The sequence below is a fragment of the Oncorhynchus keta genome, unplaced genomic scaffold (genome assembly GCF_023373465.1).
Source record: "Oncorhynchus keta strain PuntledgeMale-10-30-2019 unplaced genomic scaffold, Oket_V2 Un_contig_10519_pilon_pilon, whole genome shotgun sequence".
In the NCBI taxonomy this organism is placed as follows: domain Eukaryota; kingdom Metazoa; phylum Chordata; class Actinopteri; order Salmoniformes; family Salmonidae; genus Oncorhynchus; species Oncorhynchus keta.
The window spans coordinates 43,090-61,935 of NW_026277118.1; the positions used below are offsets into that span (position 1 = coordinate 43,090).

Here is an 18,846-nt window from a genome sequence, read left to right on the forward strand (position 1 = left end):
GCTTTGCGGCTATTGTAGTCTTTTCACTGGAGAGAAATAAGGATATCTACAGTCAGAGACGGTAGAAAAAGCAAGACCCCACTCCCTAATTTATTTGGATTAGGGAGTGGCCACACGAGTGGACAACTTATTGCCCCCGCCACGCGGTGGGGTCCCAAGTGATGCATGAGCAGATGCTCCTCCCCTCGCCCCCTGCCTGTCTCCCTCGTGTTACGTCTGGAACAGCACCTTAGGCTTCCACCCTTTTATTACATGATCCAGGCTACACTGAATGCAGCAGGAAAATGGTAAGTCAACATGTTTTATAAAAGTGTCAGGTGAATATATGTTTGATGACTGGCAGGTAGGCTGATTCTTATTCAAACTGGGAAAGACTTTAGGACTCACAATGTCGTAACAATTGTGATTCCTCTCAGGTCATTTGAACAGTTAAAAATCTAATGGCCCACATCTCGCATAATGACAGATTGTGCACAAGGAAGTTCACAAAAAAGGGTTTTATTTGTTCTTAGCATACATTAAACAATTGTCAAATTAGTGTTTTTGTTTTTACTACTAAATTCTGGCAGCGTTCCAGGTAGTATTTTTTGCAGTGGTGCTGCAAGTCTCAGAAGATTGCAATATAATAATGTCACATGAATGGGTTTCCTGTGACATTCTTCTCCAAACGTTCGTATGCAGAAAAATACGATCTTTCTCTCACTATAGTTGTAGGCCTAATCCCCTCAAATTCAAATCTGGACCTCTAAACTAGTTACACTGCTTGTTTTTAATTCTTCCCCTCTAATCAAGGACTGATTTAGACCTGAGACACCAGGTGGCTGTCATCAATTATCAGATAGAACAAGAAACCAGCAGTAGTCCAGTCCTTGTAGGGTAACGTTTGAATACCCCTAGCCCCTAATTAATTGCTATAGCTACACGTGGAGTTAATAGTTGTGCACATAATCCTAATAGGCCAACCTCTTCATGGAACCTCTTCATACATTGGAACATTTTCTTATTTTAGGGCAGGGGTATTCAAATCTTGAAATGTGTTCCTGATTGAACGGAAAGGCCCTGGAGCAACGAACCGCCCCTTGTTGTCTCTGCCTGGCCGGTTCCCCTCTTTCCACTGGGATTCTCTGCCTCTAACCCTATTACAGGGGCTGAGTCACTGGCTTACTGGGGCTCTCTCATGCCGTCCCTGGAGGGGGTGCGTCACCTGAGTGGGTTGATTCACTGTTGTGGCCATCCTGTCTGGGTTGGCGCCCCCCCTTGGGTTGTGCCGTGGCGGAGATCTTTGTGGGCTATACTCAGCCTTGTCTCAGGATGGTACGTTGGTGGTTGAAGATATCCCTCTAGTGGTGTGGGGGCTGTGCTTTGGCAAAGTGGGTGGGGTTATATCCTTCCTGTTTGGCCCTGTCCGGGGGTGTCCTCGGATGGGGCCACAGTGTCTCCTGACCCCTCCTGTCTCAGCCTCCAGTATTTATGCTGCAGTAGTTTATGTGTCGGGGGGCTGGGGTCAGTTTGTTATATCTGGAGTACTTCTCCTGTCCTATTCGGTGTCCTGTGTGAATTTAAGTGTGCGTTCTCTAATTCTCTCCTTCTCTCTTTCTTTCTCTCTCTCGGAGGACCTGAGCCCTAGGACCATGCCACAGGACTACCTGACATGATGACTCCTCGCTGTCCCCAGTCCACGCTGCTGTTCCAGTTTCAACTGACCTGAGCCCTAGGACCATGACCCAGGACTACCTGACATGCTGTCCCCAGTCCACCTGGCCATGCTGCTGCTCCAGTTTCAACTGTTCTGCCTTATTATTATTCGACCATGCTGGTCATTTATGAACATTTGAACATCTTGGCCATGTTCTGTTATAATCTCCACCCGGCACAGCCAGAAGAGGACTGGCCACCCCACATAGCCTGGTTCCTCTCTAGGTTTCTTCCTAGGTTTTGGCCTTTCTAGGGAGTTCCTAGCCACCGTGCTTCTACACCTGCATTGCTTGCTGTTTGGGGTTTTAGGCTGGGTTTCTGTACAGCACTTTGAGATATCAGCTGATGTACGAAGAGCTATATAAATACATTTGATTTGATTTTGATTGTGATCCAGCTGGGTAGATTCACACCTGAGCAGAAGGAAATACTGGAGATCATTCAGACAACCTTTGGAGAACGGGCTGCAAACTATACAATGGTCCTATTTACTCATGAAGATCGTCTCAAGGGAACGTCAATATAAGAATATCTGGATGATTCTCCAGATCTTCAACATTTCATAAAACAATGCCATGGGGGATATCTCGCTCAGGTCATTAAGCTGCTTGAGAACTTTCAGGCTCGTGAGCACTACTTTTAAACTACTGGCTGAAACTATACAAAAGCAATACTATCTGATAACATAGTGTAGCACTTTGAACAAATATACAAATATTATTATTATTATTATTACAATGTTACAGTTAGACAACAAAAACATACAGTACTAGGAGGGATTGTTGCTATAGCAATACATAAGTAACAACAAATACCCTAAAAACAACATTAAATATTTGTACATCAATAATACTATAATTACATGTACAACAATATACTGAGGACTGGTCCATAACATCTAACAGAGGAGGGTTTGTTGTTTACAAGTCTCTTATAGTCATGTCGTCATGGTCTTCTGGCCAGGAGAATCAGCGAGACATCATCCTGACAAACTCTGTGGAAAGAACACAAACTATGAGTATGAGTATGGTGAAACAGGATGAAAGTAGTATTGGTAGTAGTAGTGAGCAACCTTCACCATATCTCACTGTCCTTCTCATATTCTCCTCTCTGATCTGATTCAGAGTGGTTGGCTAACTGGGTTAAATGCGGAAGACACATTGGAATATCCCCTTTCCTTTAGTTCTCCCCTCATCCCCTCTCTCCCTCACCCTCTCCCCCTTCATCTCACCCTCCCTCTGCCTCTTCCCCATCCTCCCCTCTCTCACCTTCGAAGTTCACCAAACCGTCCCCTTTTCTCGTTGAAAGCATCCCTGAGCTCCTTCACTCCTTTCATGTCTGCTTTCTCTGCGAACATCTTAGGACCCATCAGCTCCAGAAAGTCCACTCTGCTGCCAACTAGAGGAATATTCACTTGACTGGAGGCTGAAAGGGATGAGTTGAGATGGTTGAAGGAGGAGAATTAGTTAACCATTAATAACAGATAACATTTATGGTGGTGCAAAGTGTCACAAACCAAACCTGTTTTGAAGGAACACATTTCATACTCTACAGTTTCTAGATCCCTGTTTACAGTCAATGTTAGCAGAGAATTCACAAGGAAATCTCAACTCGTCGGTCAAGAGGAAGGGTCAGCGGGTGGGCTTCTCACAGGTATGTATGTGATTAATCATTTGACAGTAACATGAACTATATGTAGTTGATTAAAGTGATTGTTACATGTACCACTAAAACTTCATGATAGGTATTTCATGTTATTTATTGTTTCTAATATGTTTCTACTACGTGTTTTGTAATTAGGAAATGTTTTAATGTTGTTGATCAAACTAACGTGTCATCGAAAGTGATCCGCATTCTACTGTCAAAACGGTGCTGGACAAAATGGCAAAGACAAGTTAAGATATACTGTGCATGTAGACAATTCAACTTGAAAATATTTAAGGAACATTAATATGTTCTAGTAATTATTTATATATACACCTTTATTTAACTAGGCAAGTTAGTTAAGAACAAATTCTTATTTACAATGACGGCCTACCCCGGGCCAACCCTAACAACGCTGGGCCAATTGTGCGCCAACCTATGGGACTCCCAATCATGATGGGTTGTGATACAGCCTGGAATCGAACCAGGGTCTGTAGTTACTCCTCGAGCACTGTGATGCAGTGCATTAGACCACTGCACCACACGGGAGCCCTATATTGTTATATTGTGGATCATCAATTAATTTTTACCAAATGTATTTGTCAATTAAAACTATGACAACATATGACTTGATTCTGTTGTGACAATCATGTCAAACTGTTTTTGACAGAACCTTATATTTAGAAATAATATGATATATGAATATGTTCTTAAAATTATTTTACATATCATTGCTAAAACTAATCAGAATCATAGACAACAAGGTAACCTTGAAAGTGTACTTGCTTTCAGATGTGTTTATGATTATATGGTCAGGTACTATCAGGTGCTGTCTTCATACCATCAGTAATAGGAGTGTCTGTTATATATTTACAGACTGATGCTGTGCTGACTCATTCTTAGACCTTGTGATCTCTAGGGTGATCTAGATGAACTGTGTAATAGTGTACATTTGATCCAGGCGACTCTATATGTAGCAGGACATTGTCATGGTAATTGTGCACATTCAAGTTCACAAAAAGGGTTTTACAATTAACATCAACCCATAGCTTATATTTGGACTATGTGCACATGGGAATGTGTGAATCTCACTCCTCAGCCTAAATTGTCCCCACTCACACAGATGGAACGCCATCTTGCTGTTTAGTAAATGGGTGAGGTGTTAATGAATTACCAGGCGAGGTTAATGAATCACTGTTCTCCATCAGATAAATATGTCCTAAAATGGCGGAGGGGTGTATACTTAATAAGCAATAAGGCCCGAGGGGGTGTGAAACTGTACATGGCCAATATACCACAGCCAAGGGCTGTTCTTATGCACGACGCAAACAGTTAGTTACATAGTTTAATGGATTTGATATGAGAGGACTGAAGATGGATCAATAACATTGTAGTTACTCCACAATACTAACCTAAATGACAGAGGGAAAAGAAGGAAGCATGTACAGAATAAAACTATTCCAAAACATGCATTCTGTTCGCAACAAGGCACTTAAGTAGAACTGCATTACAGGTGGCAAAGAAATACACTTTTTTGTTCTGAATACAAAGCGTTAAGTTTGGGGCAAATCCAACCAAACACATCATTGAGTACCACTCTTCATATTTTCAAGCATGGTTGTGGCTGCATCATGTTATGAGTATACTTATCATCGACAAGGACTAAGGAGGTTTTTCTAGGATAAGAAGAAACGGAATACAGCTAAGCACAGGCAAAATCCTAGAGGAAAACTGGTTCAGTCTGCTTTTCAACAGACACTGGGATATGAAATCACCTGTCAGCAGAACAATTACCCAAAACACATGGCCAAATCTACACTGGAGTCCTGAGTGAGCTAGTCACAGTTTTGACTTATATTGGCTTGAAAATCTATGGCAAGACTTGAAAATGGTTATCTATCACAGGAGGTTGGTGGCACCTTAATTAGGGAGAATGGGCTCGTGGTAATGACTGGAGCTATTCAGTGGAATGGTATCAAAGACATCAAGCAATGGTTTCCATGTGTTGGATGCCATTCCATTTGCAAAATTCCGGGCCATTTACCTCTCCGCAGCCTCTTCTGCTGTCTAGCAATGATCAACTACCAATTTGACAGAGTTTAAACCATTTTGAAAAGAATAATGGGCCAATATTGTACAATTCAGGTGTGCAAAGGTCTGTCTTAGAGTCTAACCCCAAAATCCTCACAGCTGTAATCGCTGCCAAAGGCGTTGTAAACTGTCGAGAAAGGACCCATTACTGATCCAAAATGGTGGCCTAATCAGGCCTAGACTAGATTATTATCATTATTTCGACATTCTAAACGCAGGGCTTTTAGCGATTATTGAAATGGGATATTCACTGCAGTTGACTTTACTCACTAGAAAAATATAATAATGCATTATTGCATTCTGTTGTTATACCCTAGGTATGATCAGTTTCTTGTCCCATAAAAATATTAGTAGTATTAGGCCTAATATTTAGCTAAGGAATAATTGCATATGCTTCTAATTTCTAATCTCTGTCTTCACCGTTATCTTTGCACAATTACGCATCTGATTTCCCTCTGCCTCTCAGCTACAGCTATTCCTCCTAACTCATGGAGTCCCAGGAAAAGCTCTACTACAATAGCTTGTTGTACACTTAATATTTACTACTACTAGCGTATCGAGGAGAGAGTCCAGCTTGCTGAATGTAAAATAGGGGAGTTTGAAAGGAGAGTGAGAGAGGCGTGATGGTGTAATCAAAATATCATACACTGTATGTGTAGCCTGCTAATGTACCTTTCTGGACCTTGTTAACTGTCGAGAATAAACTCATAACTGATCCAAATGGTTGCAAAATCAGGCCTAGGTTGTAAGCTGTTATTTCTGCATGATCATCAAAACAGGATGTTTGAGCGGTAATACAAATTATCCTACATAACTGCAGTTTACAGCCCTAGACAATAATTGTGTACTCACTCGATAACAATAATGAATTCCTTATTGCACTGTGTTGTAGCTTAGGTAGAATAATTGTCTTGTTTAAAAACGTAGGCCTAATCAATAGTGTAGTTTTGTGTGTGTCCGGGACTGCAGAGCGCATCAGCCTGGGGGAATGCACGGTTCTGCTATGTCATAATCTCTTCACTTTTTTTCTGGCACTTTAACAGGTAAATATTTATAACCCCTACTATTTAGCTTAATATCCAGCTAATATTTAGCTTCAGACATTGGCTATACATCTATACCCTCTCTCTTCCAGCTGTTCCCGTGCGCAATAGGCTAGGCTACACAAGCCTCTAGACCTATTAGCATTTTGTGGAGAGATGCAGGCTTTCTCTTGCTAAATGCTTAATGTAAATTAGGCCAAAATGCCAAATGATCTACCGCACAGGACAGCCAGAGAGATGAGCACAGTGAAAAGAAGATCCAAAGGAAATGATTATCATTCGCAAAATGTAAATCACTTGCAAAACAATTGAGCAACGAGGCAAGCAATGACATAATGTAAAAGGTGCCCCGGCTAAACAGCCTTTGTTGTTGAATTGCTTAAATATGAGTTTAATATGAGTGTTCATTGAAGTATTATTTGCAGTTGTCACTATCACAATGAACACACCTTGAAGACTTGGGTTACTGAACGATCTGTGTTAGCACCTAATTAATAGGCCTACAACGTGCAGTAGGATGCGTTGATCAGATGATTAACAGGTGTACTATAGAAAGATAAACGGCCCGCTGGTGTGGTGAGGTATAATCTAGCGTTATCCCTATAGTTATCGTCCTTGGTGTGGATGAGGTATAATCTATCGTTATCCCTATAGTTATCGTCCTTGGTGTGGTGAGGTATAATCTAGCGTTATCCCTATAGTTATCGTCCTTGGTGTGGTGAGGTATAATCTAGCGTTATCCCTATAGTTATCGTCCTTGGTGTGGATGATGTATAATCTATCGTTATCACTATAGTTATCGTCCTCGTTATCTAAGAGTGTCTGGCCCAGTGCTCCAGTTGTGTTGAGAGATGTGGAGGGTCAACACCCTCAGTTGGTGCTCCCTATTTGATTACAGAAAACATGCCTTTGTCTGATCTTCCCTGTTTTTCTTTTGCTCCACTTTTGGTTTGCTTCCTGTCTTTGACGTTTGTGGGGTTTTATTTTGTTAGCCTGTTCTTGGGCAAATTTAGTTGTCGCTCATGGTGGGCGTTATCCCTATTTTTTTTGTTGTCCCAGTTGTTGATACTAATCTAATCAACTTCCAGGGGAAACCCCATGAGCCTCTTTCAGAACCCCTCCTAAAATCCCACCTGTTTCAATTTGGTTAGTGACTCTTTGTTAGTTCCCCCTTCTAGTTGAGATCCATGTTTGGATTTCTTGCTGGGGAACTATAATTTTGTAATTTTTTACAAGAAATTGATAAACTAAATCACATGATGATGGTGCACGTTTACAAGTAGGTAGGCTAGGCTATCCTTAAACAGACATTTACCCTGCCCCCATCCCCCAATGTACATTTACATGTATCATTGTTACAGTTGTAAATATGTATATTATTATTATTATTTGTATTATTGTTTCATTCACTTTTCTTTGACCTGCACTGTTGAAGCTTGTAGCTTAATACTTTCACTGCACCCTGCAATTACATCTGCGACCCTGCGCATGTGATTAACAAAGCTAATCTAATGGAGGGCAGTCCATGTTTTCATTATACTGATCACTGATGCACTAAGTACTCCAGTCCATGTTTTCATTATACTGATCACTGATGCACTAAGTACTCCATTCCATGTTTTCATTATACTGATCACTGATGCACTAAGTACTCCATTCCATGTTTTCATTATACTGATCACTGATGCACTAAGTACTCCATTCCATGTTTTCATTATACTGATGCACTCAACGCTCCATTCCATGTTTTATTTGTGCACTAGTTGAACTAAAGAGCTAGAGAACAGCAATGTATATATGTTACCCCACAATGGTTTCTGTCAATTTCAACAAAAGATATAAGAAACACTGACCTACATTCACCATAAGATAATAGAACATGAAGAGGGAGAAAACAGTAGTAGTAGTTTTTACCAATGCATTTGTCACTAAGTGGTTTGGACTACAAAACACCAGCATAAACCCCCAGGGCAGGGAAGCAGTGTTTTTATGTTTAAAAGGTTTCTTCAATGTCTGACACACATCTTATCAAAGCCCTTATAGGGAATTTCAATATCATCATGATACACCATCTGTAACGAGTTTCCTCCTCTTCTTCCGAAGAGGAGAGGCGAAACGGATCAGAGGACCAATACGCGGCGTGGTAATTTTCCATGGTACTTTTTTAATGCTTTACGGTACACATGAACAAACTAACAAAACAAAAAATGTGAAAACTCAAATTACAGTCCTATCTGGTGCACACACAGAGACAGGAAACAATCACCCACAAACACACAGTGAAACCCAGGCCACCTAAGTATGATTCTCAATCAGAGACAACTAATGACACCTGCCTCTGATTGAGAACCATACTAGGCCGAAACATAGAAATTCCCAAAACCTAGACAAACAAACATAGACTGCCCACCCAACTCACGCCCTGACCATACTAACTAAACACAAAACACAGAAAATAAAGGTCAGAACGTGACAGTACCCCCCCCCAAAGGTGCGGACTCCGGCCGCAAAACCTTGACCTATAGGGGAGGGTCTGGGTGGGCGTCTGTCCGCGGTGGCGGTTCTGGCGCGGGACGCGGACCCCACTTCACCCTTGTCTTTGTCCGCCTTATTGTCCGCCTCCGTGGCTTTCTCACCATGGCAACCCCTCTCAATGACCCCACTGGACAGAGGGGCAGCTCGGGACAGAGGGGCAGGGGCTCTGGACAGAGGGACAGGGGCTCTGGACAGAGGGACAGGGGCTCTGGACAGAGGGACAGGGGCTCTGGCGCCTCTGGGCTGAGGGGCTCCGGCAGCGGCGCCGGACAGGCGGGACGCTCCGGCAGCGGCGCCGGACAGGCGGGAGGCTCCGGCAGCGGCGCCGGACAGGCGGGAGGCTCCGGCAGCGGCGCCGGACAGGCGGGAGGCTCCGGCAGCGGCGCCGGACAGGCGGGACGCTCCGGCAGCGGCGCAGGACAGGCGGGACGCTCCGGCAGCGGCGCAGGACAGGCGGGACGCTCCGGCAGCGGCGCCGGACAGGCGGGAGGCTCCGGCAGCGGCGCCGGACAGGCGGGAGGCTCCGGCAGCGGCGCCGGACAGGCGGGAGGCTCCGGCAGCGGCGCCGGACAGGCGGGAGGCTCCGGACAGGCGGGAGGCTCCGGCAGCGGCGCCCGGACAGGCGGGAGGCTCCGGCAGCGGCGCCGGACAGGCGGGACGCTCCGGCAGCAGCGCCGGACAGGCGGGAGCACCTGCAGAGAGGAGACAGAGAGACAGCCTGGTGCGTGGAGCTGCTACAGGAGGCAGCGGCGCCGGACAGGCGGGACGCTCCAGCAGCGGCGCCGGACAGGCGGAGACTCCGGCAGCGGCGCCGGACAGGCGGGACGCTCCGGCAACGGCGCAGGACAGGCGGGACGCTCCGGCAGCGGCGCAGGACAGGCGGGACGCTCCGGCAGCGGCGCCGGACAAGCGGGACGCTCCGGCAGCGGCGCCGGACAGGCGGGACGCTCCGGCAGCAGCGCCCGGACAGGCGGGAGGCTCCGGCAGCAGCGCCGGACAGGCGGGAGGCTCCGGCAGCGGCGCCGGACAGGCGGGAGGCTCCGGCAGCGGCGCCGGACAGGCGGGAGGCCCGGACAGGCGGGAGGCCCGGACAGGCGGGAGGCTCCGGCAGCGGCGCCGGACAGGCGGGAGGCTCCGGCAGCGGCGCCGGACATGCGGGAGGCCCGGCAGCGGCGCCCGGACAGGCGGGAGCACCTGCAGAGAGGAGACAGAGAGACAGCCTGGTGCGTGGAGCTGCTACAGGAGGCAGCGGCGCCGGACAGGCGGGAGGCTCCGGCAGCGGCGCCGGACAGGCGGGAGGCTCCGGCAGTGGCGCCGGACAGGCGGGAGGCTCCGGCAGCGGCGCCGGACAGGCGGGAGGCTCCGGACAGGCGGGAGGCTCCGGCAGCGGCGCCGGACAGGCGGGAGGCTCCGGCAGCGGCGCCGGACAGGCGGGAGGCTCCGGCAACGGCGCCGGACAGGCGGGAGGCTCCGGCAACGGCGCCGGACAGGCGGGAGGCTCCGGCAGCGGCGCCGGACAGGCGGGAGCACCTGCAGGAGGAGACTGAGAGACAGCCTGGTGCGTGGGGCTGCCACAGGAACTACCAGGCTGGGGAGACTTTCAGGAGGCTTGGTGTTAGGAGGAGCCTGAAAGACCGGGCTGTGGGGAGCACTGGAGCTCTGGTGCGCAACCTTGGCACCACTTCCCCAGGCTGGACAACTACTCGAGCCCGGACCCTCAAGAGTGCAGGCACAGGTTGAACCGGGCTGTGGGTAAGCACGGGAGATCTAGTGCTTACTACACGCACCTCTCCCCTAGGCTCCACTCCCACAGTTGCCCGGTACGAGCGGAGCGCAGGCAGAGGACGCACTGCACCCTCCCAGCGCCCCGGAGACACAGCACGCAGAGCCGGCGCAGGATAACCTGGACCAAGACTGCGTACCGGCGACCAGACCCGCTGAGCAGGCACCATACGCCCTGGCTCAATGCCCACACTCGCATGGCACTCGGGGCTGCCCTATAGCGCACCGGGCTATGGACACGCACTGGCGACACCGTGCGCTCAACCGCATAACACGGTGCCTGACCAGTAATGCGCTGCTCATAATAAGCACGAGGAGTGAGCTCAGGTCTGCTACCTGGCTTAGTACCACACCTCGTGTGCCCCCCCCCAAAAAAAATTTGGGGCTGCCTCTCGTACCTGTCGCACTGCCGTGCTGGCTCCTCATATTGCCGCCGATCAGCTTTCGCTGCCTCCAGCTCTGCTTTGGGGCTGCGATTTTTCCCAGCCAACCTCATTCTCCTGTAACCTTCCTTGCATTGCTCCATCGAATCCCAGGCGGGCTCCGGCACTCTCCCTGGGTCGACCGCCCACCTATCTATCTCCTCCCAAGTTGTGTAGTCCAGATTCAGCTCTGATGCTGGCCGCTGTTGTTGCTGCTGCTGCTGTCGTCGCTGTCCTTTACCACGCCGCTTGGTCCGATTGTGGTGGGTGATTCTGTAACGAGTTTCCTCCTCTTCTTCCGAAGAGGAGAGGCGAAACGGATCAGAGGACCAATACGCGGCGTGGTAATTTTCCATGGTACTTTTTAATGCTTTACGGTACACATGAACAAACTAACAAAACAAGAAAATGTGAAAACTCAAATTACAGTCCTATCTGGTGCACACACAGAGACAGGAAACAATCACCCACAAACACACAGTGAAACCCAGGCCACCTAAGTATGATTCTCAATCAGAGACAACTAATGACACCTGCCTCTGATTGAGAACCATACTAGGCCGAAACATAGAAATTCCCAAAACCTAGACAAACAAACATAGACTGCCCACCCAACTCACGCCCTGACCATACTAACTAAACACAAAACACAGAAAATAAAGGTCAGAACGTGACACCATCTCTGTTCTTATTCAGATATGCTCTGGAAAAATACTGTACATTGCTGTTTTCAGTAAAAAAATGTTTTTACATTTTGATTTTGTTCATAAACATTTTATTCAGCCTATAGTGCTTTACATAATTGCATTTGGTACAAAATGCCTTACAGAATGTCATTATAATGTAAATGTTAAATCCCCAGTACAGCAGGTCAACAGTAGTTCTACTCAGCTTTTGTGTTTAAACGTTTTAATATAATGGTGTTTACTCTTCTAATTTACAGATTGATATGGGACCAGACCAGTCCTCTTCAGGATTGTGAGGTCTCCTCTCTGAGAGTTATAATGAGTTATCATCAGGGGGCTGAGGGTGGAGCCATCCCTAAAGAAAGACAGAAGGATGGGTCACAAAACAAGGATTTTGATGAGACCATGGACCCTGATATGAGGTGTGTGTTTGTGTTCTTGTTGAATACATTTAGATCCTATGTTATAATTATGTAATAGATTTACATGACGATTTTTTTAACCAAAAATACAACACACCTCTCAAATATCTAGTAATATGTTCATATGATTTCTATGAAGGATACTGTGTTACTGCATAGTACATAGAACATTTTATTCTAGGGGGAAACCTAGTCAGTTGCATAGCTGAATGCATTCAACTGAAATGTGTCTTCCACATTTAACCCAACCCCTCTGAATCAGGGAGGTGCGGGGGGCTATCTTAATCAACACCACGTCAGTGGTGCCCAGGGAGCAGTTGTTGTTAGGGTTTTAATTGCCTTCCTCAAGGGCATAAAGGCATATTTTTCCACGTTGTCGGCTCGGGGATTCAAACCAGCAACCTTTCGGTGAAAGGCCCAACACTCTTAACCGCTAGGCTACCTACTACCCCTATAATGACTCTAAGGGAAAACTGATTTTTATCATTTTTTGCAAAACAGGTACCTTATTTAACTAAGTATTCAGACTCCTTGCTATGAGACTCAAAATTGAGCTCAGGTGCATCCTGTTTCCATTGATCATCCTTGAGATGTTTCTACAACTTGATTGGAGTACACCTGTGGTAAATGCAATTGATTGGTCATGATTTGGAAAGATACACACACCTGTCTATATAAGGTCCCAGAGTTGACAGGGCATGTCAGAGCAAAAACCAAGCCATGAGGTCTAACACTGTGCCCATGTAACGGATGTGAAATGGCTAGCTAGTTAGCGGTGGTGCGTACTAATAGCATTTCAATCGGGACGTCACTCTGAGACCTTGAAGTAGTGATACCCCTGCTCTGCAAGGGCCACGGCTTTTGTGGAGTGATGGGTAACGATGCTTCGAGGGTGACTGTTGATGTGTGCAGAGGGTCCCTGGTTCGCGCCCGGGTCGGGGCGAGGGGACGGACTAAAGTTATACTGTTACACCCAAACCAAACACACGTGTGCCCGTCCGTGTGCGACATCGTGAACAAATTGATTTTGTCCCCCCACACCAAACGCGATAATGACACGCAGGTTGAAATATCAAAACAAACTCTGAACCAATTATATTAATTTGGGGTTGAAAAGCATTAAACATTTATGGCAAGCTAGCTAGCTTGCAGTTGCTAGCTAATTTGTCCTATTTAGCTAGCTTGCTTTTTATAGCTAATTTGTCCTGGGATATAAACATTGAGTTGTTATTTTACCTGAACTGCACAAGGTCCTCTACTCCGACAATTAATACTCCGACAATTAATCCACACAAAATGGTCAACCAAATCGTTTCTTGTCATCTCTCCCCCTTCCAGGCTTTTTCTTCTTTTGACTTTTTATTGCGATTGGCATCTAGTATTACCATGACGACCAATCAACCTCAGTTCATCTTTCAGAAACCCACGTGGGTATAACCAATGAGGAGATGGCACGTGGGTATCTGCTTCTATAAACCGATGAGGAGATGGGAGAGGCAGGACTTACAGCACGATGAGCATCACAAATAGAACTGACTTCTATTTTAGCATTTGGCAACGTAGACGCTCATTGGCGCGAGCGAGCAGTGTGGGTGCAATGATGGCGGTGAGATTTATACCAATCCAGCCGATGCTTGGCATTTCGCATGGTAATCTTAGGTTTGTGTGCGTCTGCTTGGCCATGGAAACCCATTTCATGAAACTACAGATGAAGAGTTCTTGAGCTGACGTTACTTCCAGAGGCAGTTTGGAACTCAGTAGTGAGTGTTTCAAGCGAGGATAGACGATTGTTACGTGCTATGTGCTTCAGCCCTCGGCGGTCCCGTTCCGTGAGTTTGTGTGGCCTACCACTTTGTGGCTGAGCCGTTGTTACTCCTAGACGTTTCCACTTCACAATAACAGCACTTACAGTTGACCGGGGCAGCTCTAGCAGGGCAGAAATTTGACAAACTTACTTTTTGGAAAGGTGGCATCCTTTTCTCTGGTTGTATATTTTAATGAAGAGGAACCAATCAATGAATATCCCTATTAGTTTCATTGAGGGGACCTTACACCAAAATGAAGAGTTAGATTCTACGTTCTATGTTCTACTTGGAAAAGTCAATAGGATCCTAAAATGATTGTTATTTTATGTAGTTGGTCAGAATAAGAGAAGCTAAATATCACATCATGGTGACTCACATCATTATTATGTGGAAGAGAGGAATATAATAAATGTTAATTTTATTGTATTTGTTTTGTGTGTTTTGTATTTAGTGTTTTATTCGTTTTTGTGTGTTTTGCATGACTGTCTTGTACTACTAGGGGCCAATCAGAGAGAGCAGAGTCTATTTCCTCTGGTTTTCTATCAATGAAGACTGACAAATCCATGGATATCCCTGTTCATTTCAAAGTAGCAGACTCTCTACATAACAAAGGGTGAGATTCTGATGTGCAGCCAGCTGTAAATACAGGCCTATGTTGTAATAATGCTGACCTCATGAAATAAAAGATCTGTGACTTATTGTAAAGCAAAAATACACATCATGATAACAGATAGTTATAGGAAGGTTACCATGTGTTATATTATCATGATAACAAATAGTTATAGGTATGTTACCATGTGTTATATTATCATGATAACAGATACAGTGCCTTGCGAAAGTATTCGGCCCCCTTGAACTTTGCGACCTTTTGCCACATTTCAGGCTTCAAACATAAAGATATAAAACTGTATTTTTTTGTGAAGAATCAACAACAAGTGGGACACAATCATGAAGTGGAACGACATTTATTGGATATTTCAAACTTTTTTAACAAATCAAAAACTGAAAAATTGGGCGTGCAAAATTATTCAGCCCCTTTACTTTCAGTGCAGCAAACTCTCTCCAGAAGTTCAGTGAGGATCTCTGAATGATCCAATGTTGACCTAAATGACTAATGATGATAAATACAATCCACCTGTGTGTAATCAAGTCTCCGTATAAATGCACCTGCACTGTGATAGTCTCAGACATCCGTTAAAAGCGCAGAGAGCATCATGAAGAACAAGGAACACACCAGGCAGGTCCGAGATACTGTTGTGAAGAAGTTTAAAGCCGGATTTGGATACAAAAAGATTTCCCAAACTTTAAACATCTCAAGGAGCACTGTGCAAGCGATAATATTGAAATGGAAGGAGTATCAGACCACTGCAAATCTACCAAGACCTGGCCGTCCCTCTAAACTTTCAGCTCATACAAGGAGAAGACTGATCAGAGATGCAGCCAAGAGGCCCATGATCACTCTGGATGAACTGCAGAGATCTACAGCTGAGGTGGGAGACTCTGTCCATAGGACAACAATCAGTCGTATATTGCACAAATCTGGCATTTATGGAAGAGTGGCAAGAAGAAAGCCATTTCTTAAAGATATCCATAAAAAGTGTCGTTTAAAGTTTGCCACAAGCCACCTGGGAGACACACCAAACATGTGGAAGAAGGTGCTCTGGTCAGATGAAACCAAAATTGAACTTTTTGGCAACAACGCAAAATGTTATGTTTGGCGTAAAAGCAACACAGCGCATCACCCTGAACACACCATCCCCACTGTCAAACATGGTGGTGGCAGCATCATGGTTTGGGCCTGCTTTTCTTCAGCAGGGACAGGGAAGATGGTTAAAATTGATGGGAAGATGGATGGAGCCAAATACAGGACCATTTTGGAAGAAAACCTGATGGAGTCTGCAAAAGACCTGAGACTGGGACGGAGATTTGTCTTCCAACAAGACAATGATCAAAAACATAAAGCAAAATATACAATGGAATGGTTCAAAAATAAACATATCCAGGTGTTAGAATGGCCAAGTCAATGTCCAGACCTGAATTCAATCGAGAATCTGTGGAAAGAACTGAAAACTGCTGTTCACAAATGCTCTCCATCCAACCTCACTGAGCTCGAGCTGTTTTGCAAGGAGGAATGGGAAAAAATTTCAGTCTCTCGATGTGCAAAACTGATAGAGACATACCCCAAGCGACTTACAGCTGTAATCGCAGCAAAAGGTGACGCTACAAAGTATTAACTTAAGGGGGCTGAATAATTTTGCAAGCCCAATTTTTCAGTTTTTGATTTGTTAAAAAAGTTTGAAATATCCAATAAATGTCGTTACACTTCAGGATTGTGTCCCACATGTTGTTGATTCTTCACAAAAAAATACAGTTTTATATCTTTATGTTTGAAGCCTGAAATGTGGCAAAAGGTCGCAAAGTTCAAGGGGGCCGAATACTTTCGCAATGCACTGTAGGTATAGGTAGGTTACCATGTGTTATATTATCATGATAACAGATAGTTATAGGAAGGTTACCATGTGTTATATTATCATCATAACAGATAGGTAGGTTACCATGTGTTATATTATCATGATAACAGATAGGTAGGTTACCATGTGTTATATTATCATGATAACAGATAGGTAGGTTACCATGTGTTATATTATCATGATAACAGATAGGTAGGTTACCATGTGTTATATTATCATGATAACAGATAGGTAGGTTACCATGTGTTATATTATCATGATAACAGATAGGTAGGTTACCATGTGTTATATTATCATGATAACAGATAGTTAAAGGTAGGTTACCATGTGTTATATTATCATGATAACAGATAGTTAAAGGTAGGTTACCATGTGTTATATTATCATGATAACAGATAGTTAAAGGTAGGTTACCATGTGTTATATTATCATGATAACAGATAGTTAAAGGTAGGTTACCATGTGTTATATTATCATGATAACAGATAGTTAAAGGTAGGTTACCATGTGTTATATTATCATGATAACAGATAGTTAAAGGTAGGTTACCATGTGTTATATTATCATGATAACAGATAGATAGGTTACCATGTGTTATATTATCATGATAACAGATAGGTAGGTTACCATGTGTTATATTATCATGATAACAGATAGTTAAAGGTAGGTTACCATGTGTTATATTATCATGATAACAGATAGTTAAAGGTAGGTTACCATGTGTTATATTATCATGATAACAGATAGTTAAAGGTAGGTTACCATGTGTTATATTATCATGATAACAGATAGTTAAAGGTAGGTTACCATGTGTTATATTATCATGATAACAGATAGATAGGTTACCATGTGTTATATTATCATGATAACAGATAGGTAGGTTACCATGTGTTATATTATCATGATAACAGATAGTTAAAGGTAGGTTACCATGTGTTATATTATCATGATAACAGATAGTTAAAGGTAGGTTACCATGTGTTATATTATCATGATAACAGATAGGCAGGTTACCATGTGTTATATTATCATGATAACAGATAGTTAAAGGTAGGTTACCATGTGTTATATTATCATGATAACAGATAGGTAGGTTACCATGTGTTATATTATCATGATAACAGATAGGTAGGTTACCATGTGTTATATTATCATGATAACAGATAGGTAGGTTACCATGTGTTATATTATCATGATAACAGATAGGTAGGTTACCATGTGTTATATTATCATGATAACAGATAGGTAGGTTACCATGTGTTATATTATCATGATAACAGATAGGTAGGTTACCATGTGTTATATTATCATGATAACAGATAGGTAGGTTACCATGTGTTATATTATCATCATAACAGATAGGTAGGTTACCATGTGTTATATTATCATGATAACAGATAGATAGGTTACCATGTGTTATATTATCATGATAACAGATAGATAGGTTACCATGTGTTATATTATCATGATAACAGATAGGTAGGTTACCATGTGTTATATTATCATGATAACAGATAGTTAAAGGTAGGTTACCATGTGTTATATTATCATGATAACAGATAGTTAAAGGTAGGTTACCATGTGTTATATTATCATGATAACAGATAGTTAAAGGTAGGTTACCATGTGTTATATTATCATGATAACAGATAGTTAAAGGCAGGTTACCATGTGTTATATTATCATCATAACAGATAGGTAGGTTACCATGTGTTATATTATCATGATAACAGATAGTTAAAGGTAGGTTACCATGTGTTATATTATCATGATAACAGATAGGCAGGTTACCATGTGTTATATTATCATCATAACAGATAGGTAGGTTACCATGTGTTATATTATCATGATAACAGATAGGTAGGTTACCATGTGTTATATTATCATGATAACAGATAGGTAGGTTACCATGTGTTATATTATCATGATAACAGATAGGTAGGTTACCATGTGTTATATTATCATCATAACAGATAGGTAGGTTACCATGTGTTATATTATCATGATAACAGATAGGTAGGTTACCATGTGTTATATTATCATGATAACAGATAGGTAGGTTACCATGTGTTATATTATCATCATAACAGATAGGTAGGTTACCATGTGTTATATTATCATGATAACAGATAGATAGGTTACCATGTGTTATATTATCATGATAACAGATAGATAGGTTACCATGTGTTATATTATCATGATAACAGATAGGTAGGTTACCATGTGTTATATTATCATGATAACAGATAG

At 43.7% G+C, this 18,846-nt stretch overlaps 1 protein-coding gene across 3 annotated transcripts in view; it reads left to right on the forward strand.

Annotated features, from left to right (window-relative positions):
• The first annotated feature begins 249 nt into the window (after positions 1 to 249).
• Positions 250 to 18,846, forward strand: part of LOC127916982 (fibronectin-like) — a 29,282-nt gene continuing 10,685 nt past the window's right edge. For 2 of the 3 annotated variants that reach the window (XM_052500443.1, XM_052500446.1), the window contains exons 1-3: positions 3,109 to 3,348; positions 12,156 to 12,320; positions 14,625 to 14,738. In XM_052500443.1, the coding sequence (XP_052356403.1) occupies positions 12,217 to 12,320; positions 14,625 to 14,738 (218 nt within the window). In that variant the 5' untranslated portion in view covers positions 3,109 to 3,348; positions 12,156 to 12,216. Of the gene's footprint in view, positions 288 to 3,108; positions 3,349 to 12,155; positions 12,321 to 14,624; positions 14,739 to 18,846 lie in introns of those variants that run through there. The other variant, XM_052500445.1, reaches the window with a different exon arrangement.